This window comes from Telmatherina bonti, assembly GCF_933228915.1.
Source record: "Telmatherina bonti genome assembly, chromosome: 3".
Lineage (NCBI taxonomy): Eukaryota > Metazoa > Chordata > Actinopteri > Atheriniformes > Telmatherinidae > Telmatherina > Telmatherina bonti.
This window is the reverse complement of record NC_136621.1, coordinates 16266591-16286124: the sequence shown is the minus strand read 5'-3', so window position 1 is coordinate 16286124 and position 19534 is coordinate 16266591. Positions and strand designations below refer to the sequence as shown.

General features: G+C 42.1%; 1 protein-coding gene across 1 annotated transcript in view; it reads left to right on the top strand.

The window, feature by feature from the left end:
• Nucleotides 1–19534, top strand: part of LOC306772844 (uncharacterized protein) — a 58343-nt gene that overhangs the window by 34714 nt on the left and 4095 nt on the right. The window contains exons 8-15 of the mRNA XM_079262476.1: nt 6785–6906; nt 7197–7565; nt 13714–13780; nt 17682–17805; nt 17878–17968; nt 18762–18867; nt 18940–19013; nt 19244–19339. Coding sequence (XP_079118602.1) covers nt 6785–6906; nt 7197–7565; nt 13714–13780; nt 17682–17805; nt 17878–17968; nt 18762–18867; nt 18940–19013; nt 19244–19339 — 1049 coding nt within the window. The remainder of the gene's footprint in view (nt 1–6784; nt 6907–7196; nt 7566–13713; nt 13781–17681; nt 17806–17877; nt 17969–18761; nt 18868–18939; nt 19014–19243; nt 19340–19534) is intronic.

Below are 19534 nucleotides of genomic sequence, written 5' to 3'. Positions count from 1 at the left end.
TTAACCTTAAATATGTTGCGTCTGAAGTTATTTTAAGTTCGTGTGGAACATTTCTGGTGATATCTTGGCAAAAATGCAATTAAATCCCAAGCAATCTATTTGCTGTTTTAGTCTACTTAAAATGAATAAATAAATGATATATTTATATATAAAATGATAATAAAACTGCCTAAAGAAACTTAATCCTTATAATACTAGTAAACATTTAGTATGACACCCGAGACACCCTGAGTTGTCAGATTATGAGGTTAAAATGATGCAACAGTAGATGAGGCACCATAAAGGCCAACCACAACAACAAAACAGAATTTATTGCCACAATACTTTGTAGAAATAACACACAGAGATGAAGCATCTTCTCATGTACATGTCATTTTCTCAATTTTTGGCTTTCAGAAGAAAGGATATTGGCATTGAAACAAACTATGTGCATATTTATACAGTTTCCTCCAGTTGGTTTTAACTATTTACAGTAATTTAAGCTGCCGTTTACCAACTAACCTCACAAAACCAACTGAATGCAGCTGGTTTTGTGAGGTACCACTCACCACTGTGCATCAAAAACTCCCTCTTGGCTTTATTCCAGCCTTTTGGGACCATTATTTTTGTTCTTTTCAGGCAAACAGAACTTTCTATGCACATGATCCTGATTAGACATTAACACCAGTTTAATGTGATTGGTGGAAAGTTTGACAGGAAGTGGCTTAATCACAATTTCCAGGTCAAAAAAAGTTCTCGCAGCAACATGTTGTTCTGTCTTTCCTGTCGTCTCCACCCCAACCAGTCGAGGCAGATGGCTGCCCTCCTTGAGCCGGGTTCTGCTGGAGGTTTTCTTCCTGTTAGAAGGGAGTTTTTTCCTTCCCACTGTCACCTTTTGCATGCTCAGGATGGGGGACTGGATCGCAGTCATGACTCGATGCAATCAGTTGGTTTCTATTATAGGCTATGTATGAATTGGCTTGTATTGATGTGTATGTAAAGTGCCCTGTGACAACATTGTTGTGAAGTGGCGCTATACAAATAAAGCTGAATTGAACAGAGTATTAGTGAATTTGCTATATAGTATGAACAGTACATTTTGTGGCTGGATTGTAAACCTCCTGGATGGGGAGTCTGGAAAACTTAACCCAACAGACACTCCTGTTCCTGAGAAACTGATAATATAAATGATAACTCTAGTCATGGTGGAGCTTTAAAGATTAAGCCGCAGTTCGCTGTTTGAGCCACTAGACGTCCAACATACTGAGCCTTTAACTCGTATTGTGGTGAACCTGTTGAGTTCATTTCATTTCGACTTGGCGGCTGGGTTTCTCTTGTTTGCATTGGAAAGAATTTCAATGGTGTTAATAACACGAACTTCAAAATCTATCAAATTTATTTATATGGCAACTTCCCCAAAATCCATGCTGCCCGAAGTGCTACACAAACAAACATACAATACAAATAAATAAAATGCATGACAGTTGTGATTAAAAACAATGAAACCAGTGCGATAATTAAAAACCGTTAAATAAATGTTTATCAACTTGTACGAAAAGCCAGTCTGTAAACGTTTGTTTTACGTAGAGATTTAAAATGATCCAATGCTGATCTGATGTTTAGGCTGCAATCACTCTGGCACTGTTTGCTCCACTTCAGCGGATATTCTGGTCCATCGGGAGCAGTGTGCATTCAGACTCTGGTGCAGACAGAAACAAACTTTGGTCTACAATAAAACCAGGGATCTCTATCTGCTTGAAAGTGACAAATGGCGCGGCACAGAACAAATCAGCTACATGGCTGCCTATGTGGCTCCTCATACTGGACAGATTAATGGACCAGCAAATGTTGACAACAGTGTTCTGAATGTAATACTTACAAAGTGCTCGTAGATGTTTCAGATTATTACAGTCATCTGACCCAGATATCTGATTTTTATGAGTCATGTAAACAGGCTACGTGTTTTATAAAAACAGTCATCTGAGAATCAGGAAAATTTGGTGTTAAATCTTAAATATCTGTAAATGAATCATATGGAACTGGATTTAATCAAATCAGACTGGTATTCATTAAATTGACTGAGGAAATTAGTGGCGATACCCAGCCCGATGCTCCATGTTGACTGTGAACACACCAGCAAAGCTGCTTCATTTTAAGTGTGTGTGTGTGTGTGTGTGTGTGTGTGTGTGTGTGTGTGTGTCATTTATCAGATTTTAAATAAAATACTATTTATTTTCAGATGCTCAAATACTTATTTTTCTGTAGTTTTGGAAAATGTCGTTATCTGGGTGCACTTAAAACAAAAGATGCAAAAAAAAAAAAAAAGACCTTAAAATGAAGAGAACAACCCTCTTTAGGTATTCCCGTTAACTCCAGTTTGACTCAAACGTCTTCACGTGGGTTTGACTTGTGCATCTGCCAGCATCATCAGACCACCCAGCTTACCCTGAAACTTTAAACTCTTCCCCATGTTTTTTATCTAATTCTCTTCCAAACATGAACCTGAACAAATTGTCTGGATCTCCAGACCGATGTTTGTCGTGTTCACCGTCAGATCATCTGGAAATCTGCTCATGTTCCGCTGGTTCAGTGTGACTCGTGTCGGCGTGTTTTAGTTCTGTAGGAGTTGACTGAACTCGGCTCGCTGCTCCTCCATCTGAGCTCTGCAGCACGTGTTTGGCTGCGTTGTGTTTTCTGGGTCTAAGCACCACAGACCCACTTCCCTGCTGCCGCTTGCCATCACTCTGAAATGTAGGTTAGATCAGGCTTTAGTCAACACGCGCGGCTCGTTCATGCTGCAGAGGTTCAGCCAAGGCTGGCCAGTCATGCAGACGTTAATCTGATGCGGAGCAGATGAGCGTGCTTGCTGCATGAAAATCATCCAGCAGAAGATTTGATCTGCAGGATTTTTGACTGATTATAAAACTAGGCAGAGATGTTCTCTGTGGGCATGAGGTCAGGTTATCTTTTGGACACGATGTGTCAGTAACAGCTGTTTGACAGCGGTTTGCAGCAGCTGGAGCAGAGGATGACTTTCCTGCTTAGTTTGGAACTCAGGCTTCTTTCATCCAACATTAGGTAGTTTTTCTTCTCAGCATGGGGTTGTCGCTCATCATAAGGTCACAGAGAGCCCCTCCAGCTCTGTTTCTGTCACATTGGCAATAATAAAAGTCTAACAAGTTACTGAAAGACAGAAATAAAAATTGAGTCACGGCTGACGACAGAAGGTGACATGATTCACAAAGATTTTTAGAAATTACATTTGGACAAAGTCATAAATCATTTGTCAGATATGCAACAGATCTGAATCGGTCATCAAGCTGATTTTATCCTCAGATCTGAGCATGAAGAAGCAGTAACTCGGTTACTGATTCACTGAAACATGTTTTCTTCACTGATGAAGATGAGACCGATGAAGCTGCCGCTAGTTTTAGTTCAGGATCTATCCAGCCGCTTTCAGCTATCAGCCCAGGATGGAAAAAAAAAGTCATTGTTGCTAGGAAACCGCACAGTCTGGCTAAAAGCAAGCAGGTCAGATAGTGGACACGTTTACCTCATGCTCTGCATGCCTGTTTCTATGGTAACAGGCATGTGTGGGAGGTGATGTTTCTGTTTCTGGTGAAGGGATGATGCTCGACAAGATGTAAACAAGGCGTGCGCAGAGTTGGATTTTATGTTTCATCATGTGAGACTGAACCTTTCCAGCATTTAGAACCTTTATTTGTATCATGCGTTTATAAAATCACACGTTTACCTTCAGTCATCAGAATCCAGCGAGTGAAAGTTGTCGACCACCTGCGGCGAGGTGGCCTCTCGTCCCCTCCGCTCTGCTGGTCCACTTTCCCTCCTCTGAACACAGATCCAGAGTAATCCAGCAGTAATCTGCCTCCAGGTTGGTGTTGTTTAAATCTGACCGTGCCACGTGGCCGCGCCGTAATCGCCCAGGTTTCTGCCGCCTCACTTGTGTTTGTGGAGGATTTGAGTCTCTGAGTGGTAATGTGACGGCTTATTACAGACAAACCCACAACAAGTGATAATCTAATTAGGGCCTGATGCTGCTCCGTGAGGCGTTAGCGGTCAGATTTCAGCCTGTTAGACCAGAGAGACGTCTCACACGAGCAGGAACATGTTTGTGTGCATTTAATCACCTTTTATACACCGTAGATCCAAGTTTGGTTAAATAGAGCAGAAAATGAAGTTTTCCAGGCTTTTGTCTTCTTGACCAGTTAAACTGGTTTTACCAAAGGACTGAAAGTAATGTGATGGACCAGAAGAAGCACATGACATGAAGCCTTCACCCCTCCTTCTGCTCCACCTCCTCTTCCTCAGCTCCAGAGCCTTTACTGGTTTCCCCTGCAGTACATTAAACACACAGTGGACATTCCTACTGATCATGAAACCTGTTGAATTTTCTTGTATTAAAAGCACAAGTTAGTTTTCTTAACATCTGCTTTGTCTTGTCCTTCTTGTTTCATGTCTATCTGATCAGTTTCAGACTGAACAGATTAAATGAAACAAATGACACCGGATGAAAATGTGCCGATCTGCAGAATCCTGCCTTCACCCTGCAGCTTTTCTACAGAGTCACATGATTCCTCATGTTGTCATGCAGGTGATCTGACCGAAGCAGATCGTCATGACGCAGCAGGAAGTGTCCCCTGTGTGTTCCCTCTGTAAAGTGTTTAGCATGCTAACCCTCTGGTTTCTCTCTCAGTCTGGGCTCAGCAGCTCTGCATGCCAGCCTGGCAGCCACCAGGTACAAACCGCCATCTCACACACACACACACACACACATCAGCACGTTTCAGCAGGACACACACTCATCAGGCTGACACATAGACTGTATATAGAACTATATGCAGTATATAAAGGCTATGAGCAGAAAGTGCATCTCATTTCAGTCATGTAAACATCAACTTTAGCTTCTTTTTTTCATGACATAAATGACTTCTGTCATGACTGCTGACCTTCCTGTTGTCCACACATTAATAAATACACTTTACTGAGCTGCCAGCAACTTTTTATTGGTTCTAAAATAATTTCAGAGAAAGAAAAAAGATCCTCTCAGATCTGAATGGTTTTGTTAAAAGCTTCAGCTGGTTGATGAAAGTTTCAGCTTTTCAGATTTGTCTACATACATCATCTACTGGGGTATGAATGTGTGAGAGAAGAGGGAGCGCTGGGAATGTGACTGATAGAAAATAGATTAGTGTGTGCGAATAGGTGAATGTGACATGTAGTGTTAAATGGCTTTGAGAGGTCAACATGACTAGAAAAGGGCTAAATGATTAGTCAGTTTGCCATATATTTAATGTAACTATTAGATTATGTTATAAATGGACTCATTTGCTCTGTGGAAAAAGGAGAAAAAAAGCCAAAGGATTTTTTTTTTTTTTACATCTTCTCAGATCAGTCTGCTGCAAAATTAGATAATTAATGGAATAATTAATGAAAAATCAGGCTTTTTAAAAAAAAAAAAAAATCAAATAAAAGTGGTTGAAGTCCTTCATGTAAAAAGCGTGAATCGTCGAGCAGACCTCAGTCTTCTGTCTGCACCAGCTGATGGGGATGAAGCGGGGGTGTAACTTATCCTGTCGGACACCAGCCAAAAGGGAAATCTCTGCACAGTGAGGATAACTCATCTCGTGTTGTTATGAGAAGTTGCTGCTGCTTCTTGTGGAAACATTTTCTGTATAGTGGAGCTTCGTTCTGGTGGAGGTAACAAGATCTCTGCAGAGGAAGCTACAGGTCCCATAAAGTCTCCTCAGCCGGTAAATCACATGCAGACAAAAAGAAGTGAGTTGTCTGGTTCATCGTGATGATTAAGAAGCAATGACTGAGATCTTGGAATCAGCGAGGAGTTTCAGCTGCAGTTTGAGGGCGAAATCAGGCTGATTTATGAATGCTTGTTTCTTTTCGACAGAAAATCGTTTGTGTTAAAGAGCAAACTAGCAAATTGATCCTTCACACACAGCGTCCTGTTTTCAGATATTAAATATTCATCAGGCTGAACCGTAACTCCTTCATCACCATGATGAAGCTTAACTGCATGCAGGAACAGACTCCCGTTAGTTCAGATCATTTTAGTTGCTTGTTGGTCAAACTGACTCTGGATCTGTCTCGTGATGATTTCCCCATCCTGCTGTTGTTGAACTGCAGTTCGAGTGTTGTTGTCCTGCTCTGCGTTTGCCACCAGGGGGCAGTGTCTCCCTGTCTCTGAGCCAAGCGCAGCACAATTTACACCAGTGGGAATTATTTACTTTTTGGTAAGAGTGGAGTTTTAAAAGTTAATATTTACCATCAACACACAGAAATAATCACAAACCACAACAACTCTGGTCCTGCAGGCTGCAGAGTTGGATGTTTTTACGTGTGATTGTCCAGGAATCCTGTATGGGGCTGATAAGACATCCGTCAGGTCATACATGCAGACATCAGCAGCCTCAGCTTCCAGTCAGGCAGAGTCTGGACAATGGGGAGCAGAAAGGAGGAGGAGAGCTGATCTGTCTCTCTCTCTAATTGCTTCTCTCTAGTAATGCACTCCTTAATGTACACTCAGGACACACACACACATATGCGCACACAAAGACTGGCCATCATTACCTCACATTCCCATGATGCATCTGTTTCAGCTCTAACAGTGGGTAGGGCGTATTCTCCTTGACCAGATGAGTGTTTTTATGTGACTGTTTGCTGTGGAGGATGAAGTAGTGTGAGTAGGCCTTTAGTGTGTGTGTGTGTGCTGACATGATGTTTAATGTTGCACATGCTGCCCACAAACTCAGAGGTCGCCGCTGTCTTGCAGTGGAGAAAAGCAAACCCCGGGAGGCGTCGACGAGACCCACCGGGAACACCAGCAGCGGCTCCCAGATCACGGCGTCTGCAGTGGGAAACCAGCACAACCAGCAGCTCCCTCCACCCGAACCCGTACGTCTCCCTCCTCCTCTTCCTCTTCGTTAAGTTTTACACGACAGATTCAACTCAGACGTGGAAGAATTCTTTTTTTTGTAAACTCACTAGTAAACAGCTGATGATGAAAGTGAAGTGTGTTTTGTTAGCAGATAGGAGAAAATTCATTTAAAAATGGAAACAAAATTCCCTTTTTGTGTAACAGGAGCTATAAAAACATGATCATTTTAAATTATTATTCCTCAGATTTAGGTATTTTGTTTCTATTTGTGGTCCAACATGTGTGTTTTTTCTGTTGGTGTGATCAGGTTCCAGATGAGGTGAATGCTAACACAACTGTAACGCCATCTGTCCCGGCGCCTGCTGCTGAAGTCGCTCCCACCACATCAGGCACCACTGGACCTGATGTGGTGGTCCCAGTTCTTGCTGGTCATGGTTTCAAAGCAAGAACTGGGACACGCTCCAGCCCTAAAACAGGACCCCGCCTTCAGAACCCGTCCAGACCTGGAGCAGGTGGGACTATGGTGGCGGAGGGGTCGGTCGCAGCCAAACAGAACCTGAACAAAGATCAGGCTGAGAGGAAGAAGCAGGCCATCAGTCAACTGAAGAAGCTGCTGCTGCAAGGGAATAAGAGGGTGGAGGCGCTGGCTACAGTCATCCAGCATCTCTTCTCTGAGGTACTTCCTTCTCCTTTCTCAGTTCATGAATTACAACCCAAAGAGTTGGGACATTGTACAAAAGGTCAATAAAAAACAGAAATCAGTGATTTCTAAGTCTCATCAGCCCATATTTTCTTCCCAGTGGAATGTAAACATGTCAGATGCCTAAACGGAGACATTTTACCATTTAACAGGAAATATGAGCTGATTGTGAATCTAATGGCAGTGGCACGTGTAAAAAGTAGTTCCAGGATGATGTTCAGCATCGTGTCTCTTCTTTATCTGCCTGTAAACGTCTGGGAAGCGAGCAGTTACTGGAGTTTTAGAAGATGAGTGTTGGTTTGATGCAGGATTATTGCTGCTCAGCAGCTCTGGACCTTTTTGCTGGATTGTTGCTTTCATGATTCTCCATATTTTTTCTGCTGGTGGAAGGTCTGGACTGCAGGCCAGTTCAGCACCTCAACTCTTCCTCCACCTCCATGTACTTTTCAGCATCGATGGCGCCGTCTCAGATGTGGAAGCTGCCCACATCATGGTACTAAAGCAATCCTCATACCATCAGAGATGCAGACGTTTGAACTGTGCACTGATGGGAAGCTCCCACATGGTGTCCATGCTTTCCTTAAAAATGTCCCATTTTCATCCATCGGACCACAGAATAGTTTCCCACTTTGTTTCAGATGATTGTACATGAGTTTTGGTCTGCATAGCTGCAACCTTGTCTTTACATTTAGAAGGAGATGAGACACAGTGCTGGGCTTTGATACCTCCTGTTAAGTCATGCCAGAATGTTTAGAGCCTGAAATCAGCAGGAAAACATTAAAGTCAATTCTGGAACAAACAAGAAGCTGATATTAGGCCAACACTGATGCGAGGATTAAAGACGAGCCGCAGACGACATAAATCAGAGGAAAGACGTCTTAATTTAATCAAACGCTGACAGAGGAGTGTGGAAAGCCAACATGAGTTGCTGAGTCTTTATGTGCAGCCGTTTCTGACATGTTTTCATACGTTTAAAGTAAATCTTCTAATCAATTCAATAAAACCCGACAGAGAAATGTAAAAAGAAGATGGGTTTACTGGTTATACTGGTATATTCATATGATTTAACATGTTAAAATTAATGTAAAAACATTCATTTAGCTCATTTTCTCTTGCGAAAATCAAACTTTGATTTGTTTTTTTGTTTTTTTTTTGGGGGGGGGGGGGTTGTTTGTTTGTTTTAAACATTAAATGATCAAATTGATTTTAAAAAAACAAAAACAAAAAAAACATGCCATCTTCTTATGAGGACAAAAATGAATCTCAAATCTCAAACACGTCATGGCAACATTAGCATGTCAACATTTTAAGTTACAGCTATTATTATTATTATTCTTATTATTATTGTTTATTATTATTAGTGTAGTAGTAGTAGTATTTATTATTATTATGACATAAAAAAGGAGGCTTCACTGTGCTGACTTTGCTGTAGATTCTCATCTCAGGAACGGCAGATCAGAAGGATGTTTGTCCGTGCATGTGCAGGTCGGTCTTACTCCACATCAGGAGGGGAAATGAGGGGAAACGATCGGTGATCTTCCTCCTCTCTGTAATTACAGCATCAGCTGGTGATAAGACGTGTTTCTATTTGAGGTGCAGCTGCAGGAGGAGGGGAGTAAAATGTTGTCGCTGTTTTTAGCAGGAAGCAGCCGGGAGAGGCTCGTCCACACCCAGCTGCCATTAACACGTACACACACACACACTGCTGATGGAGGTGAATGTGTGTGTATAAACACTGAGATTGTGGTTTACATGGTGTTGGTGTTAGGATACATCACAGTGTGTATAACATGTATAACAGGAGATTTCCGTGATGTGTAACAAGCTGCTGAGTGTTTTCTCCTCACACTCCTTCCTGCTGTACGTCCCGATCATACAGTTGTGTTAAAGGCAGGTATTTAGAGATTGGGGTTCCCAGCGATGTGGAAATGACATGCAGACATGTCATGCAAAGGCTTTTAATGACCAGACGGTGCTCTCACTGAGTTCTTCTGGATACAGCAACGTCAGTGTTAAATGTCTGAACAGGAAAACAAATCTATGCCCACTTTTTATTTGATAATTATCAGATATTTGGGGTCATTTGCATTCTTAGCGTCGCTATACAATCACCATTTAACATGCTTTAGTTCTGCACAGTCATGCATGTACAGGGGGACGCGTAAACACCACATAAAACGGCTCCAGCCAGGGTCCAACCAGATGTTACACCAGATGTTAAGGGCTTAAAACTTAAGTGTAATTCTCAAATAAGTATATTTCTAATAAAATGCAAATATATGATCAAATAAATACATATAATGTGTATATGGATAAACATAAAATGAAGTGTATTAGATCAGTTTTGTGCATCTATGCTCAGTGCTGTGTAAGCGAGTCAGTAATGTTGTTGCAGGTTTTTGGTTTGTTTTTAACATAAATTGAAACATGGTTCAGTTCTTTGAAACATTCAGCGTTCTTCTTGTTTTTTTGGCTTTCCACATCTCCGAGACATTTATAATGTTTCAGTTCAACAATAAAAGATAAAGAAAAAACTGGATTTAGATCCTTTTAGACTTGTTACATGTGTGAGCATGAAATTGATCCAGAATGATTAAAAGATGAATTATGGGATGGACGCCATGCGATAACTTAAGGATCTTTTTGTGTGTGAGCAGAATTGTTTGAACACAATGAAAAACAAGTGGAAAGATTGGCAGCAGAAGAAATAACATCACTGATGTTTGTTCAAAGTATTTTAAGCATTTGCTTGACAGAATAAATCTGGAGTAAATTTCTAAATGAAACTACTTTCACTATGTTATCCAAGTTATTCATAAATACTGTATTTTCAGCCTTTTATCCCACTGAAGATGACCGGTGGTAACTTAGCAACAGCATTTTGCAACAGGTCTTTGTTTGTGTTGAGATTTTCTCGGCGTCGGTCTGTGATTGGCTCAGAGCAACAGGATCTCCCGCAGCATCCGGGTCCTGGAGGTAAATATTTGCTGTGGTTAGTTTAACTAGTTCCTGCAACATTAAAGTTCCTGCCGTTAAAACTAGTTCTGCTCAGATTTGTCTGAACTTTCCTCTGTGACCTGAGGGGGTCGGGAGAGAATAATGACACTTTAGTTATTCAGACCTCAGGGGGATTTTTGTGCTTGTTGCGCAGGTTTGTTTTCTGACTAACTCGCTCTCAGATCTGCAGGTTTCATAACTTGACCTGTGCTGTCGACTAATCTGCATTAGGATCTGAAGATAAGCTGTAGTAGAACACAAACATTAACTCTGCAGCGCAGCTGCAAAGATAAATCTGCTGTTATCTTGATGCATCTGAGTGAAAGAGGAGGATTTGTACCGTCACCTGTTACAAGCGTTGGGCTGTTGTGAAACTCCCAGCAGCGCCGGCTGGTTGGAATACCTTTTATATGTTGGGATAAATGTCCCACTTCTGCAGCTGTTTACATCAGCGATCAGTCTGGAGTTTGCTTTCAGACGCAAACTGAGTCTGATATTGACTGGAGCTTCACCAGGCAGGCAGATGGACTCCAGATAAATGAGGCAATGTGTTTCTTTTTATCTGAAGCATGAAGGTCTATCTTATCTGTCCTGCATGCTTCAGAGGCGAGTAAATATAAACTGAAGACTTCATGTGGAGCTGCTTTCCCCTGAGGGGTGGGTGGGCGAACCCTGCCCAGCTCCAGTAAGGGAGGAGTGTGTAGTTTTAGAGGGGGGTCTGGTGTGACTCCCTCTGTCAGATTCAACTTTTTTGTTTATTAAAGACTCTTTTCAGGACCTTCTGGGTTCAGTTTGGAAGTTAAAGTCCACAGCGGGGACTGAAAGTGTTTTTAAAGCAGGAAAGCAGCCAGAGTAGCGAGGTTTGGTGTGTTCCAGCTTTAGTTCTTGCAGAAAGGATGGAAAAAAAGTGAAGCGGTGAAAGTTAAGAGAAGGTTGGAATGAGTTTTCACTGGTTGTGAAGAGGAGATAAGATGGAAATAACCAGTAGAAGGTGGTGCACAAATAACTGGCATTCCTTCGTTGTGCTTTAGGAGGAGGGACGGGGGAGGTCTGTGGTGAGCAGGTACAGAGGGGGAGGAGTGGAAACGCTCAGAGCGACTCATTCGGGACCAGTTTGTGTCTGCTAAGCGTGTTTACGGAGGAGGAACAGCTGTGTGTGTGTGGTGGGGTTTTGTTTTTTGTTTTGGGTGAAACATGGGCTCTGTGGAGAGTAAAGCCCATCCAAAGCCCAGGAATCCCCCCCGTCATCGCCGCAAGAAGAAGCGAAAGGTGTGTTTTCTTTGCTGCTGCTCTTCTGTTTTCACCCGAAGCTGAAACCGAGGAGTTTGGAGGAATTTTCCACACTTTTCCGTGTTCCTTGCTTTGTACGCAGCTTCTGTTTGTAGGAACACGGCCGTCCGTCAGCTTCTCTAAATCTTCTGCTGGTTCAGAGTTCGTCACATCCACCAGCTGCCTCTGCTGACCCCAGATCAGAAACGAGGCAGACCACCAGACTCCGGGGGATTCCTTTACTTCTAGAGGAAGTAAATGTTGATTACTGCAGATGTGTCTCTGCAGGATCATACTGTTCTGTTCTGGAGAGCAGCTGTGTACTTTGATCACCTGTCAAGCCCAAGTGTGTGTGGAAGTCCACGTGTTTACGAGTGTGTGCTGTATTGCTAGTGTCCGCCTCACCATGTGTTTGTGTGATAGTAAAGTAATAAGAAAAGATCAGAAGCTGATGAAGCTCCCGTTGTTGTTCAGGGTGACATCTCAGGTTCTCAGACTGTGTTCCTTCGTAATTACACGTCATTATCTCTGCTCTCTGCTGTCGTTGAACAAAAACTGGATGTTTTGTTGCATCTAAAAAGCAAGCAAACGATTTGAAGCATTTTCTTCATCTTCGAAAGGAAAGAAGACCTGACGTCAGGCAAGTTGATGTTAACGCGAACATCCTCGAAGAAAAAGGCCCTTCAGCTAGAGAGGAGCCTGCAACATGTTGGTGTGGAGATGTTGTGTAAACAGTCCTCCCTGCAGAGCTGGAAGACGTCATTCAGACATGACTGTACCATTATCTCTGCAGAGAGGAAGAAGTGGGAAAAGATCTGATTCTGGTGTCTTTTCAGCTAGTTTGAAACATGCTGCTGTTCATTCACTGCTGAAGCAACGTAGTTTAACTTCTTTTGGTGACCACAAACCAGTCTTCCCAGTCTGAGCTTCAACAGCTCAGCTCAGTCCGTATCATTTATGATTTCTAATTGTTTTTAACCAGTTTGGTCTTTTTAAATTTCATGCCTATGCACAAAAGCTGCTATAAATCATCAAAGATCACTATTGTTTTCTGATTTTTCGGTTTTATTGATAATTAAAACAACTTGCTCGACATCCCCTAAACATTCAATCCTTTTTAGGATTGTAACCCTTCAAATGCTAGTTTGAATTACTGCCTCATTTATTACAGAAAAAACAAGAACTTAATTTAATATTTGGAAAAAAAAATTTTTTTTCAGTAGAGTTTTAAACCTGGAACTTGTTTTGTTTACTTTTATTATTTGTATTAAAGCCAGCGGGTTCTGTTGCTGTGATTCCATGTGACTGACTTGTGTTGAACATGGAAACGAGTAACATGTGTGGACGTAACCTTCCCTCTGGGGGGAAGAGTCTGTAGCTTGTGAGCCATATCAGGGAAAATGTAGTTGAATCGCTCTGATAGAAGTGTTGCTCGGAGAACCTGCTGGAGTTTTAAGGGTTAATGAAGCCGCTCTGGTCCGAGTTTGTTCAGAAGTGAAAGTCAGCAGCGTTTTTACATTCAGCCCAGATTCCACAAACACAAACATGGATGAAACGCTACAGTGATTTATCTCCGACTGAAGCTTTGACGGCTTCAAAATATTTCTGCAGTTTCCTTTTTCCATTAAGATGTAACTGTTAACGTTTCTAACAACCTGTGTTGCACATGATGCAGATGAAAGAATAGTAGAAATAAAAGTTGTTTCATATAAATATAACGAAGAAACCAATCCTCTGTTTACTGTTTAGGTCCGTTTAAGATTCATAATGTTCCGGGTTTTGGGTTGTAACGAACTGAGCAAAAAGTTCACTCTGATGCATCAAGAGTTTAATCTGTCGTCTCTTCATCCCTCTGCAGCGCGAAGAAACCCTGAAGCAGAAGAAGGAGCTGTCGCTGGAGCTGTCGAAGCTTCGAGAAGAGCTGGGTAAGAAGCTGCACGTTGATTTATTCAATTCAACAAAAAAGAAAAAACAGAAAGAAAAAAAAAAGATCCAGAAACATGAATGCAGAGAGGAATGAAAAAAAAAGACTTGTAAATAAACTTTATATAAACTCTCTTTTCACGTGGCAGTTGCATCTCAGCATGACCAAATTTAAAATAAAGTGTTGAAGAAAATGGCTGATGTGACCTCTACCTGAGCGGGCTCGCATCACTTTTAACCAGTTCCAGAAACTAGCGTCCTTTACAAAATCACGTCCCATCAGCTGAGTTCTGAATCTGGGTTTAATAAACATCTCTGACACTTTTAACTTCTATCTACTCACTCTTTTTCTAATGTTTTCTGACTGCTTACACCGCCTCCTGCATGCTCCCCGTCTGTCTGCATATTTGCATATGACACAAATGGCCAGGCACACATGCGTGCAGCCTGCCAGGCAGGAAAACAGCCATTCAAACATGGTGTGTGTGTGTGTGTGTGTTGGTGTTGGTGCAGCTGCTGCTCGGGAGGAGGCAGGGAGCAGGAGAAGCTCCACACAGGCCACGACCTGCAAACACGTCTGTCATCTGTGTTTTTATGAGCATGGTAATATTAGCGTCAATCAGCTGTCGGATTTAAAGGTCGGCGTTTTGGCGTGAAGGCTGTAAACAAACACAGCAGACCGCCGGAGTCCAGTTGGAACAGAACCGCAGACCCGGATCAGACTGAGCCGTAAATGAATACAAAACTGTTTTTCTTTAACTGAACTCGATCATATCATTTACTTTGACCTTTTGTTTAAAAACTTAAACCAGAATCCTTTAAAAATGACTAAAACCAGATCAGTTTAGATCCAGAGTGTCCAAAATGGGTCCTCCAAGTCCACAATCCTGCAGGTTCTCCAGCCTATGCAGTTCTGCACAGTGACTCATTAATCTGAATCAGGTGAGTTGGAGCAGGGACACACTGAAAACCTGCAGGATTGTTGTCCTTGAGGACCAGAATTCATATGAAAATATTTGTGAAATCTGCTGCTCCTCATTTTAGCCTAAAAACTATTAGAGCGGCACGTTTTATTGTCTAGAATCTGAACGGAGAAGAATGAATCTACAGGAGTTATAAAGGAGGATTTTGAGCTCCAGCCCATTCATGAAAACATGAAACTCCAGATATTCTGTTCTTGTTTCAACACCTCCTCATTTGTGACGTAAAAAACAGATTATTTCTAATGGAGGTAAGAAAAACATAAAACTAAATTACTTTTCCAAATGTGTGGAGGAAGAAAGCTATTTTCTGAAACGTGTTGAAGTTTCTTATTGGATAAAAACAGGAGGAAAACATGAAGGATTGGATTGTCTCCTGTCTTTGTTTTTCTCCATTTTTATGGTAATGGGGTTAGCTTGAAGAATTTCTGTTTTATGAATTAAGTGCAAAATTGAGTGTTTTCTGGAAACTGAGTTAAGACATTGATAAAAAAAACGAACTTTTTAAGTAAATAAAAATGAACTGAGTTCTAACTAAATGACCTGCGTTTCACCACAAACGTGGCCTGTAAAACTTGTTTTAAAAATCTGTAAAAACCGCTAAACAAATTGCTAAATTAAGCTAAATTAAACTTTTTAATTTAGCTTAATTATTACAGAACTATTTAAAGGTAAAAACCGACTTCTGGAGGAAGTGTGAAGGGATACGGAAGAGAAGAATCTGTAGGATGAATGCAGGCTCTGATTGGTTGTCCAGGATCCCAGCATGAAGATGATGAAACCAGACAACTAGGAACAGGATTGATTTTATTATTTGAACCAAAGGAGACAATCACTGCAAACATAAATCTCAACATTTACATAAAACCAATCAGGAGGAAGGAAAAAAAAATCTAATTTAATGCCCCTCAAACAACCTGTAATTAACCAACATATAAAAATTTTTAAACGTCTGCAGGCTTACTTTCAACAGATCCTTCATATTTTACATTTCCATAAAACGATTAGTACTTGTGTGTGCGTGTGCGTTTGGGGTGTGTCGTGTGCTGTGCTGCAGGGTTTGGCAGGACGCCACAAGATCAAACCTGGTGGTTAAAAACAACCATCGACATCAGATGAGAAACCTACCCTAACCTCCTCAGCGTGTCCTCATACTTCCCTTCTCCTCCCTGCTATGACTTTCACTGCTTTGACCTCTCGGCTCGTCTCCTCACACACCAAGCTGAGGAATGCCAGTAATGTGTGGACCCCCGCTGTCACCATCAACACTCAGCTGTCTGCTGGAGTTGGACTGAACAGGACCGACCTGTTTGTTTGGTGCTGATGACGGTTACGTCCCTCTGAAGTTTGCTGTCATAATGTGATTTAAAACTGAGAAATATTCTCCGTCTGTCCACAGAACCGAATGATTTTCCCACTCGCTGCTTTCCTGATCATTTTCTAAGCTCACATTGAATTTTAGCTCCTTTCTGGTCATTTGGGCTGATTGTTGTTTTCTCCTTTTTCATCTTTTTCATTAGAATTTCTTTCATTTGTTGTTTTGTTTCCACGTCTCAGAGGTTTCTTTTAATGTTGAGATAAAACTTTTCATCTGAGAACCTGCATAAGTGAGACGTGATTCATAATTCTGGCTGCCAGAGTTTCTGTCCCACAACGATGAAACAGACATTTCTGTAACCTGCAGAGTCTCGGCTGTCATGGGACACATTGTTTGTGTAGTTTGCTTGAAGGGGACGAATTAGCAGGAGCCCTGAAGTGGACGGTGCTGTTCTCATGCTTTTCTTACATTCCCATGTAATTGTTTGGGGTTTGAATTGTGTGTGGTTGCGATATGAATACTTTTAGCTGAGATCCTCATCTGCTCTGCTGAATGTTTACTAGTCAGAGTTCATTGTTTTTTCATATTTCTGTCATTTTGGTCGTTTTGCTGCAGATTTTCTGAGTCCATGCTGTCTTAGTTTGTTTCTGGGGATTTTATTTAATATTTTCTTTTGTCTTTTTTTTGATGAGTCTCTCTTTGTGTTTCCGTGTCTCTCAACGATTTGTTCATTTAATCTGATTTCCATTATTCTCCGTCTCTTTTTGATCAACACAGACAGATGTAGGACAGATGTGCGTCACTATGAGTGAAATCTGTGTGTTTATTCCTGAAGCATTTAAAGTTAAAAGGCGCAGAATTTGCCTCTGGCTGACAGGTTTCTGCTCTGCTGTGGAAGGAATGAAGATCAGATGGGAAATAAGATGTTTACAGCCAACATTCAGACTTCGAGATCCATCAGGTGTTTTTTTCTTCGTCACAATCTTCCACGTCGGAAAAAAGAACGTGACGTCTCTGTTTGCACCTGCTGCACACACATGCTGTGCACATGTGTGTGTTGTCCGGCATGCGATAAAGACGTTTGTGTTTAAGTTCCCGTCAGCTGCTGCTGACTTTGTGTCTCCATCACCACGGCAACAGACCCTCACACAGAGCTCCATTCAGAGGAAACGGCAACTGTCCCCGGCTGCAGACGGCTGTCGGCGTGGAAACGGCAGGCAGGGCTGCTCTGCCTGATGTGTGAAGCAGCGAAAAGCGTTCCAGGTGTTCCGCTCCGCTTCTGGATCTTTTCCCAGATATTTCAGATCACAAACAGACACCCAGTAAATGGAAGTGGTGTGATGATGGGTGGAGGAGAGGGAGGAGGCGTGCATGTGCTTGTAGCCATGAGAGGAAAGAGGGCCGCTGCATGCCTCTGCTCTGACTTGCAGATGTTTCGGGGTTGATTTGCTGCAGGATTAATGAAGCTGGAATGTGACTGAGAAACAGAAAATGTGATCTTGGTTATCTGGGAATGCTGCTGAAGGCACCCAGTCATTAAAATATACTCTGAATTAATAAAGATAAGACGGTTTATTTATTAAACTTGCTCTTTTTCTCGACTAGTGGCTTCGACGCAGTGCTGCGAGCGTCTGCAGAGGGAGAAGGAGGAGGCTCGCGTAAGTCTGGAGGAGGCCCTTAAGAGGTTGGGGGAGCAGCACCAGGAGGAGCTGGTCCAGCTGGAGGACAGGTGAGGTTTCACCTCCGCTGCACCCGGAGCGCCTCTGTTTTCTATCTGTATCTCATTTTAACTGTTTCTTAGGTTGAGAGGTTTTTACCAAACAGAGTGGGACAAAGTCCACCAGGTGTACCAGGAGGAGGCTGATAAATGCCGCAAGCTGATGGAACAACAGGTCGGCACACACACTCCAACACACACGCAAAGACAGTGATGCACGCTCATTCTGATCTTACTCCATTCTGTAAGATCTTTGAGATCATTAAAAATCTGTCACTCAGCATCCATAAGGGATGTAAAGTGTTGCCATGAAAACAGCATGATGCACATCAGTTTGTAAGTTATTCCAAGTGGAAGGAGCCACGTTGCATCCATCATCTACAGACCAGCATGAGAAGACCGCCATCTTTATGGTGGTCTCTTCATTGGAATAATCTACAATTCTGCTGCTCCTGTCGTCACAAAGACCAGAAAAACTCTCACATCTTTTGTTCTGGTTCTGGTCCAGCATATAGATCTGATCTACTGAAGCCTCTGAGACTTCTTAGATCATCTGGGTCCAGTTTGCTTTCCATCCTGAGAGTTCAGACCAAATATTTAGTTTTTCAGCTCCAGATGTCTGAAACAAACAACCAGAAAACCTGAAATCTGATCCCAACCCAGATAGTCCTGGAAAACCTGGAGTCTGATCCAAATCTGGATTTATTTCATTCTGATAATTCTGCTTTGTTTAGTTAATATATTTGCTTGCATCTGTGTATTGACAGTGTTTATGATGCTGCTGCTGATGATGATAATGGTTGCTTCATCATATATAACTTGCTGTCTTGTTCTATGAACAGCACATTAAGTTTAATATGCATGAAATGCGATGCATAGATAAATTAGTTTCACCTGGGATCAGCGAGGACACCTGACATCACCTGGTCGGAAGCAGATCTGATCTGATCTTTTGCTGCGTTCCTCAGGTGGAGGAGCTGAGAAGCCGACAGGAAGCAGAGAGGAAGAACCAGGAAGTCAGTCACAGCCAGAAGATGGAGTCTCTCAAACAGGAGTATGAGACATCTATACAAGGTGTGTGCGGGTCTCACCGGTCTCAGGTAAACAGTTAATCTGTTGAGATTCATGAATTGCTTGTCGTTTCAGAGCTGAAGACGATGCAGCGGACGGAGCTGGAAGATCTGCAGAAAACCCTGAAGGAGACTGAAACTTCTCTCTCTGTAAGAACCGCTTTAATCAGATTTACGCTCATTTACACATCACGACTTCTACCTTCTTCTCTTTAAACAACGTCAAATCTCTCCTGCCATTTGCTTTGTTTCCACGGTGACAGCATCATGTTTTATTTAAACTTCACGGAGATATTTGAAGAAACTGTCCTGTAGGAGTTCATGATACACAGAAGAAAGATCGCTGCAGTATTAAACTCTCAGCTCCGTCTCTGTTGCAGGAGAAGATTTCTGAACTGTCTGCAGAAAAGGAGGATTTGAGCGAGAAGCTGCGAGCTGAAGAGGAGAGGAGGCGAATACTCAGCGACAAAAATCTGGTAAACTCCACACACGCTGCGAAACACACAATCCACCCAGTTTCATCTGGTTAGAGAGGATATTTAGAGTATACAGCAAAGTAAGACATCAGCACTATTTACATAATACATAGTATGTAATAGGACTAGCATACAAGTTTCATTCTGCTTTACCAGAACAACAACAAAGCTCCGTCACCTAACATAGGCTGACAT